Source organism: Myxine glutinosa, chromosome 1, assembly GCF_964187855.1.
Source record: "Myxine glutinosa chromosome 1, kmMyxGlut1.1, whole genome shotgun sequence".
Classification (NCBI taxonomy): domain Eukaryota; kingdom Metazoa; phylum Chordata; class Myxini; order Myxiniformes; family Myxinidae; genus Myxine; species Myxine glutinosa.
In genome coordinates this window covers 14,083,666-14,102,079 of record NC_136261.1, presented here as the reverse complement: position 1 = coordinate 14,102,079, position 18,414 = coordinate 14,083,666, and the positions used below count along the sequence as shown (strand labels likewise).

Sequence of the window (18,414 nt, the reverse complement as noted above, 5' to 3'; positions counted from 1 at the left end):
TGTGAACGTCTCACCTCCGCAAACGGACAGGAAGACGGCCTTCATCAGGCCTTCGGTCGCAATGCCGTTCGCCTCGAAGTAGAAAGACAAACGCTCAGAATACGTGTCAAAATCCCCCTCATGAGGGTCGAATTCATCGATATGGCCGAAAGATGTCATGGTCTAGATGTTTACCTTCGTCGCCATGTAAAGTATCTCGACAAACTGCGATCAATTGTCGTACGCGTTTATTCACTCTGCCAATCAAGGCCCGATTCACAGCAGCGCCATCCGAGCTCTGGCGTAGGGATACAACCCGGTCCCGGTGTAGGGATACAACGGTGAACATTTGCACTGCATACATGACACCCTCCCATCTACTTTCTCAACAATCCTCTCCAAGAAGTTCTGTCGCTCAAGATTTTGGGTCTCACTATCTGCCATGATCTTTCTTGGGAAAACCACATTTCCAAGCTGGCCTCCAAAGCCAGTCGCCGACTGGGCATCCTCCATCGTGCGAAGTCCTTCCTCGGCACACCTGAGCTCCTCACCACATACAAGGCTTTCATCCGCAGCTCAATGGAATACTGTTCTCCCCTATGGGCCGGTGCTCCTGCCTCACACCTAGCTCGGCTTCACGCTGTTGAAACCAAAGCTTTCAGAATTATTGGAATCTCCCGCGATGAAGCTATCTCTGAGGGCCTTTCACTCACTCACCGCAGGCAGGTAGGTGGTCTTTCTGTCTTCTACCGACTCCTCTCCGGCCTTGCACCCCCAGCTCTCTCTGTGCTCTGTCCCCCAAATATTCCTACAGGTCGCACAAGATCTGCCAGCAACCCTCTGATGGTTAAACTGCCGAAATCTCGGCTCTCTGCTCACCTTCACTCTTTCATTCCTCTTTTCTCCCGCCTCTGGAACAAACTCCCTCACTCCCTTCAATCCCACTCCTCCCTCCAGGTCTTTAAAACAGCTGTTCACCACCATCTCTTATCTTCCCCCATCCAAAACCTTGATCTTTTCTACCCCCGCTAATTCACCCCAGATCCACCTTGTTTGAAATTCCAACTTCTTTCCTGGAAGTCCTGGCAGTGTCCATATGTTTTATACCTCTCCCACCGCCCCCTTCCCATGCCCCCCCCCCCCAAAGCCCTCGCCCTCTCTCAGATCTCTCGATGTCTCCATGTCTCTCGGTCCCTGCTCTCAAATGTTGTGTTTGTGTCCTTCCCCCTCTCTCCCCATCTTGTCTACCGCTCCCGATGTTATATGTTTTATGTGTCGGTTTGTCTTTCTGTGTGATTAATGTTCGCTCTTTCACGAGCCTCGATCTTGTATACAACAAAAAAAAAAAAAAAAAAAAAAAAAGCCCTCACTCATATATATTGTAGTCCTCACTCATATATATATTGTAGCCCTCACTCATACATATTGTAGCCCTCACTCATATATATTGTAGCCCTCATTCATATATATTGTAGTCCTCACTCATATATATTGTAGTCCTCACTCATATATATTGTCGTCCTCACTCATATATATTGTAGCCCTCACTCATATATATTGTAGCCCTCACTCATATATATTGTAGTCCTCACTCATATATATTGTAGTCCTCACTCATATATATTGTCGTCCTCACTCATATATATTGTCGTCCTCACTCATATATATTGTAGTCCTCACTCATATATATTGTAGTCCTCACTCATATATATTGCAGTCCTCACTCATATATATTGCAGTCCTCACTCATATATATTGTAGTCCTCACTCATATATATTGTAGTCCTCACTCATATATATTGTAGTCCTCACTCATATATATTGTAGTCCTCACTCATATATATTGCAGTCCTCACTCATATATATTGCAGTCCTCACTCATATATATTGTAGCCCTCACTCATATATATTGTAGCCCTCACATATATATTGTAGTCCTCACTCATATATATTGTAGTCCTCACTCATATATATTGTAGCCCTCACTCATATATATTGTAGCCCTTACTCATATATATTGTAGCCCTCACTCATATATATTGTAGTCCTCACTCATATATATTGTAGTCCTCACTCATATATATTGTAGTCCTCACTCATATATATTGTAGTCCTCACTCATATATATTGTAGTCCTCACTCATATATATTGTAGTCCTCACTCATATATATTGTAGTCCTCACTCATATATATTGTAGCCCTCACTCATATATATTGTAGTCCTCACTCATATATATTGTAGTCCTCACTCATATATATTGTAGTCCACACTCATATATATTGTAGTCCTCACTCATATATATTGTAGTCCTCACTCATATATATTGTAGTCCTCACTCATATATATTGTAGCCCTCACTCATATATATTGTAGTCCTCACTCATATATATTGTAGCCCTCACTCATATATATTGTAGCCCTCACTCATATATATTGTAGCCCTCACTCATATATATTGTAGTCCTCACTCATATATATTGTAGTCCTCACTCATATATATTGTAGCCCTCACTCATATATATTGTAGTCCTCACTCATATATATTGTAGTCCTCACTCATATATATTGTAGCCCTCACTCATATATATTGTAGTCCTCACTCATATATATTGTAGCCCTCACTCATATATATTGTAGCCCTCACTCATATATATTGTAGCCCTCACTCATATATATTGTAGCCCTCACTCATATATATTGTAGCCCTCACTCATATATATTGTAGTCCTCACTCATATATATTGTAGCCCTCACTCATATATATTGTAGGTCCTCACTCATATATATTGTAGCCCTCACTCATATATATTGTAGTCCTCACTCATTTTCTATTGTAGTCCTCACTGAATGTCAGCGTTGTTATTATTCCTGGAGTCTATAGTTTCCGCGAAACGTTTGAATTGTTGTTGTTGTTGTTTCATGTTTAACTTATCGCTGCTGGTTGCATCGTTATCTGAAAGCGCGGTTTATTTTCTGTGCCGCTGATGCAGTGCCCCTGTTACCTGTGATCTGGTACTCATTTTACCCACCCCGGAAAGATACCAGACTGAGTCAACCCACCTGGTGTTATTACGACACGACAGGTGCTCGAACTGAACCCTCTAACATCTCAAACGAGCCATTTTAACCGTAAAGAGAACACCAAACGAGGAATTGTGGGTGAAAAAGTGAAGATACCTGTTTCGTTTTTGATCGTGACGAATCTGCTTCCGCGAAACCTCGAATTTGTGCTGATCGTGTCCGGCGGGTTTTTATCACGTGGTTTTCAGTAAAAATCCTCACCGAGACACCGAGTCCTCAGAGAGAGATGGAGGTTGTCGCAGCCGCAGGTGAACCCGATACCTGTGGACTACAAAGTGCACCTTCCGATTATTCAGGTGAGGACAAGTTCAAAAACCATGGTGATGTTTTCACCACGTGGTAATGTTGGGTTGACGTGACGCGTCCTTCGTTCAAGGACCAATGAGATTACAACCTTCCTTTGTGTTCGGATCGACCTCGCCAGGTCACACGATGGAGGTCACTTAGGGTCACACGATGGAGGTTGTAGTGATTTAAGTCCCCCCTTCCCCAATGGGGTTTTGTGCATTGGACGAATTCCATGTCGAGGTGTATACTGTATATCCATGTAACCATCCATGTTCCCATCCATGTACCCATCCACGTATCCACCATGTATCCATGTATCCACCATCCATGTAGCCACCATCCATGTATCCACCATCCATGTATCCACCATCCATGTATCCACCATCCATTTATCCACCATCCATGTATCCATCCATGTATCACATCCATGTATCCACCATGTATCCATCCATGTATCGACCATGTATCCATCATGTATCCATCCATGTATCCATGTATCCACCATGTATCCATGTATCCACCATCCATGTATCCATCATGTATCCATGTATCCACCATCCATGTATCCATCCATGTATCCACCATGTATCCATGTATCCACCATCCATGTATCCACCATGTATCCATGTATCCACCATCCATGTATCCATCCATGTATCCACCATGTATCCATGTATCCACCATCCATGTATCCATCATGTATCCATCCATGTATCCACCATGTATCCATGTATCCACCATGTATCCATGTATCCACCATCCATGTATCCATCCATGTATCCACCATGTATCCATGTATCCACCATGTATCCATGTATCCACCATCCATGTATCCATCCATGTATCCATGTATCCACCATGTATCCATGTATCCACCATCCATGTATCCATCCATGTATCCACCATGTATTCATGTATCCACCATCCATGTATCCACCAGGTACGGTACCTCACCTCACAAGGTTTTATCGGCTAAATCATTCTACTTTCGCTGTGGAAAACATGATCGGGGAATTGTGTTAGTAATGTGACAATGTCGACAGAACAGGTGAACGTTACAGGTAGCTGGCTGTACCTTGAAGGTTCTTTTACATTTTCCCTTCCACGACCCATGAACCGTCTCACCTTCCCTCAGTTGGTTTCCTCAGCCAAGGTTTCCCATTAAATTACGTTTTGAGATTCGGATTCTTCTTCTTCTTCTTTATAATTAAATTACGATTCTTGTTTCCCTTTGTCATATTCCCTGCCTGGCTAAAGCCTCGTATTCATTTATTACGTACGCACATGTTCGTATTTCCTTCTCCCTCGGTTACGTCATAGTTCATTTACTCCGATTTTCTGTTCTCCGGAAGTCCCAAATCCCTTTCCCTTGTAACTCCCTCCTCCCCTCATCCTTCCCGTCCCACACCCCAACCCTCTTTTCGCTTTGTCAATCCATTATCTATCTATAATTCCATTAATCTCTGTGTGTATGTGTGTATGTGTGTATGTGTGTATGTGTGTATGTGTGTATGTGTGTATGTTTGTCTGTGACCGCTGTTTCTCGACAACCACGGGTCCGATATACTTGAAACTTGCCAGGTATATTGCTGGGGACCCGAGGATGTGCCTTTTCAAGGTTTCATATTAATCGGACAAGTACTTACCGAGCTATGGCGATTTAGCCGTTCGCCGTTCGCTTTGGCGTTGCGAATGGACCAAACCATTGCATGTAAATAGAGGGGGGGGGGTTCTGTGGTCGTTGCGAATGGACCAAACCATTCATGTAAATAGAGGGGGGGGGGGGTTCTGTGGTCGTTACTGCCACGTGGTTTCAAAGTTTTTTTTTTGTTGTTGTTGTTTGCACGCATGTTTTTTTGCACCCACGTACGGGCACGCCCTAGGATGTTTACACACACACACCCCTACACAAATTTTTTTTTTTTTTTTTTTTGGCAAGGAACGGGCACCCACGTACGGGCACGTCCTAGCTTATATATAGTACGGGCATGCCCTAGTCTATCTATAATTCCAGCAATCTCTGTGTGTGTGTGTGTGTGTGTGTGTCTGTGTGTGTGTGTGTTTGTCTGTGACCGCTGTTTCTCGACAACCACGGGTCCGATATACTTGAAACTTGCCAGGTATATTGCTGGGGACCCGAGGATGTGCCTTTTCAAGGTTTGAAATTAATCGCAGAAGTAGTTACCGAGCTATGTCCAAAAAACGATTCAACCAATCAGAGAGCAGCGAGCTATCACGTGTGCCGAACGTGGCGAACAGACTCTGCCTCGGATGGCACATTTGAGAGCGTATTCATTTATTTCCCGTCGGCAAACTATGTTGGCGCTATGTTGGCGTTAAACGATGTTTTAAAACTAATTAAAACTAATTTGCGATTCTTTCGCTTTCCTGCGATATGCGACCTTCCGGAGCTCCTGTGAGAGCGTGCGCCATTACGGATAGTACGGGTACGGGCATGCCATATGTTGGCGTTAAACTATGTTTTAAAACTAATTAAAACCATTTCATGTAAATAGAGGGGGGGCGGGGGGGATTGTCACTGTACTCGCAAGCCGTTCGCCGTTCGCTTTGGCGTTGCGAATGGACCAAAACATTTCATGGACCAAACCATTTCATGTAAATAGAGGGGGGGGATATAATTTTCGATATATATATAGTACGGGCATGCCCTAGTCTATCTATAATTCCAGCAATCTCTGTGTGTGTGTCTGTGTGTGTGTGTGTGTGTGTCTGTGTGTGTGTGTTTGTCTGTGACCGCTGTTTCTCGACAACCACGGGTCCGATATACTTTAAACTTGCCAGGTATATTGCTGGGGACCCGAGGATGTGCCTTTTCAAGGTTTGAAATTAATCGCAGAAGTAATTACCAAGCTATGTCCAAAAAACGATTCAACCAATCAGAGAGCAGCGAGCTATCACGTGTGCCGAACGTGGCGAACAGACTCTGCCTCGGATGGCACATTTGAGAGCGTATTCATTTATTTCCCGTCGGCAAACTATGTTGGCGCTATGTTGGCGTTAAACGATGTTTTAAAACTAATTAAAACTAATTTGCGATTCTTTCGCTTTCCTGCGATATGCGACCTTCCGGAGCTCCTGTGAGAGCGTGCGCCATTACGGATAGTACGGGTACGGGCATGCCATATGTTGGCGTTAAACTATGTTTTAAAACTAATTAAAACCATTTCATGTAAATAGAGGGGGGGGGGGGGATTGTCACTGTACTCGCAAGCCGTTCGCCGTTCGCTTTGGCGTTGCGAATGGACCAAAACATTTCATGGACCAAACCATTTCATGTAAAGCGTTCACCGTTCGCTTTGGCGTTGCGAATGGACCAAAACATTTCATGGACCAAACCATTTCATGTAAAGCGTTCACCGTTCGCTTTGGCGTTGCGAATGGACCAAAACATTTCATGGACCAAACCATTTCATGTAAATAGAGGGGGGGGATATAATTTTAGATATATATATAGTACGGGCATGCCCTAGTCTATCTATAATTCCAGTAATCTCTGTGTGTGTGTGTGTGTGTGTGTGTGTGTGTGTTTGTCTGTGACCGCTGTTTCTCGACAACCACGGGTCCGATATACTTGAAACTTGCCAGGTATATTGCTGGGGACCCGAGGATGTGCCTTTTCAAGGTTTGAAATTAATCGCAGAAGTAATTACCGAGCTATGTCCAAAAAACGATTCAACCAATCAGAGAGCAGCGAGCTATCACGTGTGCCGAACGTGGCGAACAGACTCTGCCTCGGATGGCACATTTGAGAGCGTATTCATTTATTTCCCGTCGGCAAACTATGTTGGCGCTATGTTGGCGTTAAACTATGTTTTAAAACTAATTAAAACTAATTTGCGATTCTTTCGCTTTGCGATGCAATTTGCGATTGCGTTAAACTCGCTCGGGCGTTAAACTATGTTTTAAAACTAATTAAAACTAATTTGCGATTCTTTCGCTTTCCTGCGCCTTTGTGCACGCGATGGCGATTTCTTTACCAAACTCCGCAAGCCGTTCGCTTTGGACCAAACCATTTCATGTAAATAGAGGGGGGGGATTGTCACCGCACTCGCAAGCCGTTCGCTTTGGACCAAACCATTTCATGTAAATAGAGGGGGGGGGATTGTCACCGTACTCGCAAGCCGTTCGCTTTGGACCAAACCATTTCATGTAAATAGAGGGGGGGGGGGATATAATTTTAGATATAGATATAGTACGGGCATGCCCTAGTCTATCTATAATTCCAGCAATCTCTGTGTGTGTGTGTGTGTGTGTGTCTGTGTGTGTGTTTGTCTGTGACCGCTGTTTCTCGACAACCACGGGTCCGATATACTTTAAACTTGCCAGGTATATTGCTGGGGACCCGAGGATGTGCCTTTTCAAGGTTTTAAATTAATCGCAGAAGTAGTTACCGAGCTATGTCCAAAAAACGATTCAACCAATCAGAGAGCAGCGAGCTATCACGTGTGCCGAACGTGGCGAACAGACTCTGCCTCGGATGGCACATTTGAGAGCGTATTCATTTATTTCCCGTCGGCAAACTATGTTGGCGCTATGTTGGCGTTAAACGATGTTTTAAAACTAATTAAAACTAATTTGCGATTCTTTCGCTTTCCTGCGATATGCGACCTTCCGGAGCTCCTGTGAGAGCGTGCGCCATTACGGATAGTACGGGTACGGGCATGCCATATGTTGGCGTTAAACTATGTTTTAAAACTAATTAAAACCATTTCATGTAAATAGAGGGGGGGGGGGGGGGATTGTCACTGTACTCGCAAGCCGTTCGCCGTTCGCTTTGGCGTTGCGAATGGACCAAAACATTTCATGGACCAAACCATTTCATGTAAAGCGTTCGCCGTTCGCTTTGGCGTTGCGAATGGACCAAAACATTTCATGGACCAAACCATTTCATGTAAATAGAGGGGGGGGATATAATTTTAGATATATATATAGTACGGGCATGCCCTAGTCTTTATACTAAAATACGCAATTTTGTGTCTGTCTGGCCACGATACATTCCGTCATTACCGATCCAATCCCAACCAAACTTCACAGGTGAACTTAGGGTCACACGATGGAGGTTGTAGTGATTTAAGTCCCCCCTTCCCCAATGGGGTTTTGTGCATTGGACGAATTCCATGTCGAGGTGTATACTGTATATCCATGTAACCATCCATGTAACCATCCATGTTCCCATCCATGTACCCATCCACGTATCCACCATGTATTCATGTATCCACCATCCATGTATCCACCATGTATCCATGTATCCACCATCCATGTAGCCACCATCCATGTAGCCACCATCCATGTATCCACCATCCATGTATCCACCATCCATGTATCCACCATCCATGTATCCATCCATGTATCACATCCATGTATCCATCCATGTTTCCACCATGTATCCATCCATGTATCGACCATGTATCCATCATGTATCCATCCATGTATCCACCATGTATCCATCCATGTATCCACCATGTATCCATGTATCCACCATCCATGTATCCATCATGTATCCATCCATGTATCCACCATGTATCCATGTATCCACCATGTATCCATGTATCCACCATCCATGTATCCACCATGTATCCATGTATCCACCATGTATCCATGTATCCACCATGTATCCATGTATCCATGTATCCATCCATGTATCCTCCATCCATGTATCCACCATGTATCCATGTATCCACCATCCATGTATCCATCATGTATCCATGTATCCACCATCCATGTATCCATCATGTATCCATGTATCCACCATCCATGTATCCATCCATGTATCCATGTATCCATCCATGTATCCCTGTATCCACCATCCATGTATCCATCCATGTATCCTCCATCCATGTATCCACCATGTATCCATGTATCCACCATGTATCCATGTATCCACCATCCATGTATCCATCATGTATCCATGTATCCACCATCCATGTATCCATCCATGTATCCATGTATCCATCCATGTATCCATGTATCCACCATCCATGTATCCACCATGTATCCATCCATGTATCCACCATGTATCCATGTATCCACCATGTATCCATGTATCCACCATCCATGTATCCACCATGTATCCATGTATCCACCATCCATGTATCCATCATGTATCCATCCATGTATCCATCTATCCACCATCCATGTATCCACCATGTATCCATGTATCCACCATGTATCCATGTATCCACCATGTATCCATGTATCCATCCATGTATCCATGTATCCATGTATCCTCCATCCATGTATCCACCATGTATCCATGTATCCTCCATGTATCCATGTATCCACCATCCATGTATCCATCATGTATCCATGTATCCTCCATCCATGTATCCACCATGTATCCATGTATCCATCCATGTATCCATGTATCCACCATCCATGTATCCATCATGTATCCATGTATCCACCATGTATCCATCCATGTATCCATGTATCCATCCATGTATCCACCATCCATGTATCCATCCATGTATCCACCATGTATCCATGTATCCACCATCCATGTATCCACCATGTATCCATGTATCCACCGTCCATGTATCCACCATCCATGTATCCATCCATGTATCCATGTATCCACCATCCATGTGTCCATCCATGTATCCATGTATCCACCATCCATGTATCCATCCATGTATCCACCATGTATCCATGTATCCACCGTCCATGTATCCACCATGTATCCATGTATCCACCGTCCATGTATCCACCATGTATCCATGTATCCACCGTCCATGTATCCATGTATATCCATGTCAAGATAGCTAATCATGGTGTTTTTCCTGGCCCGCTTCTAATAACAAAAGTAACTGGAACGGCACTCAGTAGAGAGCATACCTCCACCAGATGAACAGTTTACGTTTTGCATCCCAGAGTAGACCAGAAAATCACAATACAGAATCACATTTAATCAAAATCATCCGTCCACAACTTTTTGAGATATCCTGCTTTGTATCGTTTTTGGCCCTATCTCCCAATGGTGAAGAATCACTTTAAAAAAAATTCTAGTAGCCGAATCCGAATCCGGATCTTCACCAAAATCTAATCGTTTCGTTCTTGTCACATACGCTACGTCCCTGCCAAATTTCGTCCGAATCCGTCCACAACTTTTGGAGATATTTGTTCACAAGCGGACAGACAAACGGACAGACAGACAGGGGTGAAAACAACCTCCATCCACCTTTGGTAGCGGAGGTAATAACAATAATAACAGTATATTATGAATGTTATTACAAAATAATATTAATACTAATAATATCCCTCTCCCCCAAGGGGTTTTCTCCTTTGACAAACACCGTGTTAACGTGAATAAATAGCTTATGTTGCCCTTTTCGTGGGAGCACCCCTTACCAGAAGTAAAAGTATTATGAACCACAAACTCGTGTGATTACCTTTTAAAACAGTCGCTACTACTGTTTAACACTAAACTGAAAGGGAGGAAACTCGGTGTGTGTTCAGTTACTAATTGACTAACTGGCGTTTTCAGATCAGCTGTTTACCACCATTTTGGATCACCCCCCACATCAAACCATGATACCTTCTATCCCTGCTAATCCTCCCACCCACAAGCCCATATCCTTTCAAATTCCCAGTTTATCCATCCTCCTCGATCCCTCTTTCCTCCCAACATCCCTTATTAGTCTCACTCCGAAGGGGTTGCCACACTATTGTCTATGTAGATGTATTTTTGCTTTAAAAATTGTTTTCTTTGCAACTGCCTGTCCCCACCTTTAGAGGCCATTTTTCCCCGCAAGCGGGGGTTGGCCTTTTTCGGGCACCGTGGTTGTTGTTGTTTTTCGGTCCACTTTTTGAAGCAATGTTTTACGGCCGGATGCCCTTCCTGCCGCCAACCCTGTTTGTCGCCTTTTACGATAAACAGGGAATTACCAGTGAACTGGTACTCAATTTGCCGACCTCGGAAGGATGACAGGCTGAGTCAACCCCCCTGGCGTTAATTCAGTGATCGACCGGGATTCGAACCCAAGATCCTAGGATCGTAAGCTGGCATCCTAGCCGCTAAGCCAACGCCAGGCTAAGCCGCTAAGCTAAGCCAACTGTCGGATCAATACAAAACTTTAAAAATAGGAGGGAGCCCCCATTAAAGCTTACTTGTTGATAACTCTGATGTCATTGGTCACATGGTATGGCAGCCATATTGGATTGAAGGACAAGAATGGACAACTTTTCTGAATCTGCTCAAAGAAAGAGATTGAAGCTTGCCATATGTCATCAACTCTTCACGGGGTAGATGAGTGATAACGTTGACATTATCGGTGACGTGGTATTCCAGCCATAATTGATTGAATCAACATCCTTGTCCTGAATCTGATCTGTGGCCCAATGTGAGTGAAGATTAACTTCATGACATTGTGGTTCATGTGGTCTGGTGGCCATATTGGATTGAAAATAATGTAAAAAAATCTTCTCGATAACTGCTTGACAGATCGAGGCGACACTTCATACACATGATCGACGGACGACCCATAAGGAATAATAGCTTGAATTGTATTTTTCATGTTCATCTTCATTGATGCAATTTCGTTTAAATGTGCATAAAATGGTCGATAAATATCCTAATAATCGATAAAAGTCTGGATAATGGCAGTGTATGTGACATAATAGGGTGCATATGGATATATGGGCCATAATAATAGCGTATTCAGTTTACGATGGTAGTTTTGCTCAGAATGAGCGCACGAGACGAGACTGTGCGCTCCACCGAGTGACGTTCCTGTTTGTCCAAGTTTTTCTCGATTTTATCCTTCAACGCTGCCATTGGTGTATCTGCCCCTCCCCCCATCCTTTCCCTTTCTACTGTTCCTTTTGTTCTGTTACGCTTTCGCTCTTTCACGAGCCTTGACTTTGTGTGCAGCAACAAAATACAATTGGAGAGCGAAGAGAGTGTTGTTTAATGTGGTAATGTCTGCTTTTACAGTTTTTGATTTTGTCTGCACACAAACGTTATTCTTCGTCTCTAATGAGATGTGTTTGCAGATCTTCACGTTATAAAGGTTGAACCTGAAGCATTGGAAGCTTTGGATCGAAAAGGTGATGAGAGTTTTGCACTCGCTCTTTAAATATATTTTGTTGCCTTTTGTTTTGTGAATCGCTTAGTGGAGATTTCATGGTATTGCTGAATGGATTCATAGCATTGCTACTCAAGGCTGTGCTTTTGCCATGATATTTTATTGGGGAGATGGAGTGGGAATATTTCATGATTTGGAGGAGGGAAGGAGGGCAAGCAGTTTGCATGGCCATTTGCACTTCAATAAGTTTGCTCAAAGTAGCTTTGGGGGAGGTTGTGAGTCGGTTGTTATTCAACACTATTTTTCAAATGTATATATTATAATGAAAATGATTTGGGGAGTGGAAAGGGGGTGGGATGAAGGGATTCATTAATTCGGCAGTTTTCTCTGAATGAATGTTCATCTCAAAATCACCACAATTAGCCTTCTGGTTAGTCTGGAAGAGGAAGAAAGGGGGATAAAGAGGGGGGAAAAAGGAGAGGGAGGGAAGGGAGTGGGAGTTTGCAGGGAGGGGAAAGGGTGAGGTGGGACTTCGGAGGAGGGATGGGGTGGGAGGAGCAAGGCGACGGGTTAGGATGACGGAGGGACCCTGCGTTGCCCAGCAATGCTGGGTACCTTTACTGGTGAACAATAAAATATCACTCGTGCAAGGTTAGAGTGTAGTAGGCTTACTCTGAACCCCCATAGCCCGTAGCCTGCAAAGTCATTTGCGAGGAGCCATGATGTGGATAAATTGTGCGATAAAGTAATCTTAATACCTTGGCTGTGTGCACTGAAAAATCATTACAAGCTATCAAGTTTGGTCTCAAAACTCAACCAAGTGATCCCTCTAAGATACAACAACAACACAACAGGTGTTCTGCTCGAGCAGGGTTAGCCTTGCGGTCCCCATGACAATCTTCTCCATTTTGCCCTATTTTCTGCATCTCTCCTTGTTAACCCCCTTGCCCGCATTTCTTCTTCCACCATCTTTAGCCAAGTCTTTCTCGGTCTTCCCCGTCCTCCACTTCCTTCTACATTCATTTCCATCACTCTTCTCAACCAGTCACTTTCATCCTTCCTCAACACATGACCAAACCATCTCAACCTGCTTCTCTTCACAGCATCCATCACAGGCTCTATTCCCATCATCTTTTGCAATCCATCATTTGTCTTCCTCTCTCTCAACGATACTCCACACATCCACCTAACCATTTGCATTTCCACCCTTTCCAGCCTTCGTTGCTGCTCTACGTTCATTACCCACGTTTCGCTCCCATAAATCATAACACTTCTCACACATGCAGCATACACCTTTCCCTCCAGCTTCAACGACACTCCCGTCCTCGTCAGCACACCACTCAGTTCCCGAAACTTCTTCCATGCACATCTCACTTAAGCAACCGTTGCCGAGTCTGATTGCTGAGTTTCCATTCAGCATGTCTCCTAGGTCGCAAAATGTTTTCACACCTTCCAGCTTCACGCCATCTCCAAGATCCAACTCAACATTTCCTCCATCTGCAGCTCCCTCTGTGCACACCTTACACTTGAATGTAGCTGCCACACTGGTTAATGACCCTCTCGGACCACGACATTTTTGATGAACCCACTCAGCACACATTGTACATTGAATTGAGTTCACTCCGACACCCTTCCTGCACACAGCACACGGCCACTTCCCAGTTCTTTCCACCTCACCACATGCTTTACCACTTGCCATCAACTTCGTTTTTCAGATATTCACCTTCAGACCTTTTGTCTCCATACATTCCTTCCACTTGTTCATCTTTTCCTTCAGTCCATCCATACTTTCCGCAATCAACACCAGATCATCTGCATACAACAACTCCCACGGTAAACCCTCCTTTACATTCCGAGCCAGCACCTCCATCACAGCTACAAATAGTAGTGGACTTAGTACCGACACCTGATACACTCCCACCTTCACCTCAAACTCACCACTGTTCCCATCCTTCGTCCTTACAGCTGTGCACGCTCTTTCATACATTGCCATCACGACTCTGATCAACCATTCCTTCACTACTTCGCGTGAAACCCAATCGAATGCTTTCTCCAGATCAACAAACCCAAGAAACTCCTTCCTTTTTCTCCATGTACTTCTCCTGCAACTGCCTTACAATTAAAAAGTGCGTCTGTCGTTCCTCTTCCTGGCGTAAATCCAAACTGCATTTGGTTGATCTTTACTTTCTTCCTTATCCTCCTCTCCAACACCCTTTCCAATACCTTCATTCCATGCTCCAATAACTTTATCGCTCGATACGAGCCACAGTCCAGAGGGTCACCTTTCCCCTTGTATAGAGGGACGTGGGTACTCGGTTCCCAATCCACTGGAATGCGGCCTTCTTTCACCACCAGATTACAGATCTCTGCCATTCTCTTCACACCCCAACTTGCTGCTGCCTTCAACATATCTCCCACAACTCCCGTCAGCTCTCCTGCTTTTCTACTCTTCATTGCTTTTATCGCTTACTCAACTTCCTTCTCAGTTATCTTCTCTGCCGGTCCTAAAACTGGGTTACTTTCGATGTTGCCATCCCATTCATTCTCTGCATTCAACAGCATTTCCATATATCTTTTCCATCTTCCTTTAATTCCATCTGGGTCCACAACGATTTGTCCCACTTCATCCTTCAAGCAACTCACCCCCATCACATCGCACCTCTCTTTCGCTATCTGCTTTGCAATCCTGAATACCGCTCTCTGACCCTCTTCTGAATCCAAGCGTCCTCCCATCATTTTCCTCCATGCCTCCTGCGCCTTTGCTACCTCTTTCTTTGCAGCCTTCTTGGCAGCCTTATAACTTTCATGTTCTGCCTTTTCTGCCCCCGTACCCTTCGCCTCCTGCCACTCCTTGAACTTCTTCCTCTTCTCATCAATCTTCTTTCCAACTTCATCATCCAACCAACATGTTTCCGAGGGCCTCGGTGGTCCTTTTGTCCATCCACATACCTCACCAACGGCTCCCAGCAGACTATCTTTCATTGACATCCAACCACTTTCAAGCTCAACCACATCATCCTCTGCCATATTCAGCCTCTCTTTTAATGCCTCCCTCACTGTCACCTCTTTCAACCTCCACACCTTCATTCTCGGTTGGTACTTCACCCCGAGCTCTCCTCGCACCTTGCCGAGCTCTCCTCGCACCTTTCACCCTTATGTCGCAGACAACCAAGTGGTGCTGTAAAACGGCCTACTCCCCCGGAATCACCCCTTGTGTCCTGGAGGTGCCCCTATCTCGCCTACGCACCATCAGGTAGTCAGCGGTTGTCGTCGAACCACCTGACGTGTACGTAACAAGCTTATTTTCCTCTTTCTGGAACTGAGTATTACAAATCAACAAATCAGCTCCATCAGCAAACTCCAAAATCCTTTCACCTTCTCCATTTCTCACACCATATCCGTAACCCCCAGGAACTCCCTCAAAACCGTCCATACTCCTTCCCACATGTACATTTTGGTCTCCTACCACAACAACTTCCTCATCTTTCACGTTTTCCATCAGCTTCTCTATAGCACACCAGAACTTGTCCTTCTCTTCATCGCTTCGACCGACCTGCGGGGCATATCCCGAGATGACGTTTACCAAGAGCTTTCCAATCATCATTCTCACTGTCATCAACCTTTCACTCACTCCAGTCACACTCACCACACTGTCTACAAACTCCTCAGAAAACAGGACACCAACACCATGCATGCCTTGCGGGCACCTTTGCCACACAAACTTGTATTTCTGTCCTTGCCTACCCTTCACCATTCTCACACCACTTCCCTTCCATCTCGTCTCCTGCACACAACATATGTCCACTCTTCTTCTGACCAATACTTCCACCACTTCTCCTGATCTCCCTGTCATTGTACCGACATTCCATGTCCCAAACCTCAGAAACCGATCTCCACATGGGGCATCAGACGTTTCGTCGTCATAAATGGAGTGATTTCCACCCTTGCTTCGATCAGGTTCCCCACCTTGAGTTTTGACGAGAGGGAGTGAGGTCCCCCACGGGGTACTACGGGCTGTACCCTGACCATATGTAATTGTGCTCCCTCTAAGATGTAATGCATTAAACAGTGCTTAAGGTTACATATAAATAATCAGAATAAGTCGTGTTAATTTGATTGAGAAATTTGATTAATTGTTTGATTTGTTTATTTGTCATTGTGGTTGCGAAGCTCTGAATATTCATCAGAAATGCACATTTGATAGACCATTGAGCGGGCATTTGAATATCCGTTGATATGTTGTGCAACAATCAACAAACGGTGTATTCAAAATTAGACAGGATGCAGCTAAGCTATATCGTAACTGCCTAAAGTGCAATTCCAAGCCATATCCTGGTGTACTGATCTACAGGGTGTCTAAAGTGCAATTGCAAGCTATATCCTGGTGTACTGATCTACAAGGTGTCTAAAGTACAATTCCAACCCAATATATTTCATGTTAACATCTTTTCTCACCCAGGGCATCCCAAGGAACAAAAATATACCAACCGAGTGTGGGGAGAGGGGGATTAGTGTGATTTTTAAATGCACGCTTGTAGTGCAGCAACCATCCAGCTTATATTGTTTTTGGTAAAATGTGGATATTCTTGAATTATTGGGGAAACAGAGGACACTGTTCAATGTCGGAATGTCTGTCTTTCCAATTTTAAATTTTGTCTGTACACAAACTTTATTCCTGGTCTCTAATGTGATGTGTTTGCAGATCTCCCAATTATAAAGGTTGAACCTGAAGCATTGGAAGCTTTGGATCAAAAAGGTGATGAGAGTTTTGGACTCGCTCTTTAAATTAATTTTGTTGCCTAATGTTTTGTGAATCACTTTGTAGAGATTCTACGGTAACATTGCTACTCCATGCTGTGCTTTTATCATGATGTTCTGCCAGGAAAATGGAGTGGGGGTATTTGGAGGAGACATGAGTGGATGGTTATTCAGTAAAAATAAAAATAAATAAAAATTCGCATTTATTATGTTACTAGCACAGGTACCCTGGCTGGCCTTGCCCGATGCTGCACTATTCCTGTTGGCATTTTGAAGAAATCAAAATCTATTTTGTGTTTTACTTTTTGTGTGGCCCTAAATCACTTCCCCATGCCTACTAAGGAATTGGGGTCAGAGATTATTTAATATTACTTTGCACATAGTTACAAAGGCTTTTTTTTTTTTTTTTTTCTTTAAAAAAAAATATATACAGAATCGAGGCTCATGTAAGAGCGAACACATTGAACATGAAAACATGCACAGACACACAAAACGTGTAATGAAGGGAGCAGGAGACAAGAGGGGTAGGGAGAGGGAAGCAAACAAGCACAACAGAAGAGAACAGGGATGCCAGTAGATCTGTGGAAGGGGGAGGACGGAGAGATACATGGTATAAAGCAAATGAACACTTCTCGGAACCCCAGGAAAGAAGCTGGGGATTCAAAGAGGCTGATTTGGGGTGTTTTAACGGGGGTAGAAAAGATCAAGGTTTTGGATGGGAGAGAATAAGAGATGGTGGTGAACAGCTGTTTTAAAGACCTGGAGTGAGGAGAGGGATTGAAGAGAGTGTGGGAGTTTGTTCCAGAGGCGAGAGAAAAGAGGAATGAAGGAGTGAAGGTGAGCAGAGTCTTGATTTTGGCATTTTCACCAGAAGAGGGTTGCTGGCAGATCTTGTGCGACCTGCAGGAATATTTGTGGGACAGAGCACAGACAGAGCTGGGGAGCCAGGCCAGAGAGGAGTTGGTAGAAGACAGAAAGACCACCTACCTGCCTGCGGTGAGAGAGAGAAAGGCCCTCAGAATCAGCTTCATCGTGGGAGATTCCAATGATCCTGAAAGCTTTGGTTTCAACTGCGTGAAGCAGAGCTAGGTGTGAGGCAGGAGCACCAGCCCAGAGGGGAGAGCAGTCTTCCATTGAGCTGTGGATGAAAGCTTTGTATGTGGTGAGTAGCTCAGAAGTGCCCAGAAAGGACATCGCACGACAGAGGATGCCCAGTCGGCGACTGGCTTTGGAAATGTGGTTTTCCCAGGAAAGATTGTGGC

The 18,414-nt window shown here is 44.3% G+C and overlaps 1 protein-coding gene across 1 annotated transcript in view; it reads left to right on the top strand.

Moving 5' to 3' along the window:
- The first annotated feature begins 3,216 nt into the window (after positions 1–3,216).
- LOC137421415 (uncharacterized) overlaps positions 3,217–18,414 on the top strand; it is a 33,302-nt gene continuing 18,104 nt past the window's right edge. The window contains exons 1-3 of the mRNA XM_068107455.2: positions 3,217–3,358; positions 12,363–12,416; positions 17,097–17,150. Coding sequence (XP_067963556.2) covers positions 3,289–3,358; positions 12,363–12,416; positions 17,097–17,150 — 178 coding nt within the window. The 5' untranslated portion in view covers positions 3,217–3,288. The remainder of the gene's footprint in view (positions 3,359–12,362; positions 12,417–17,096; positions 17,151–18,414) is intronic.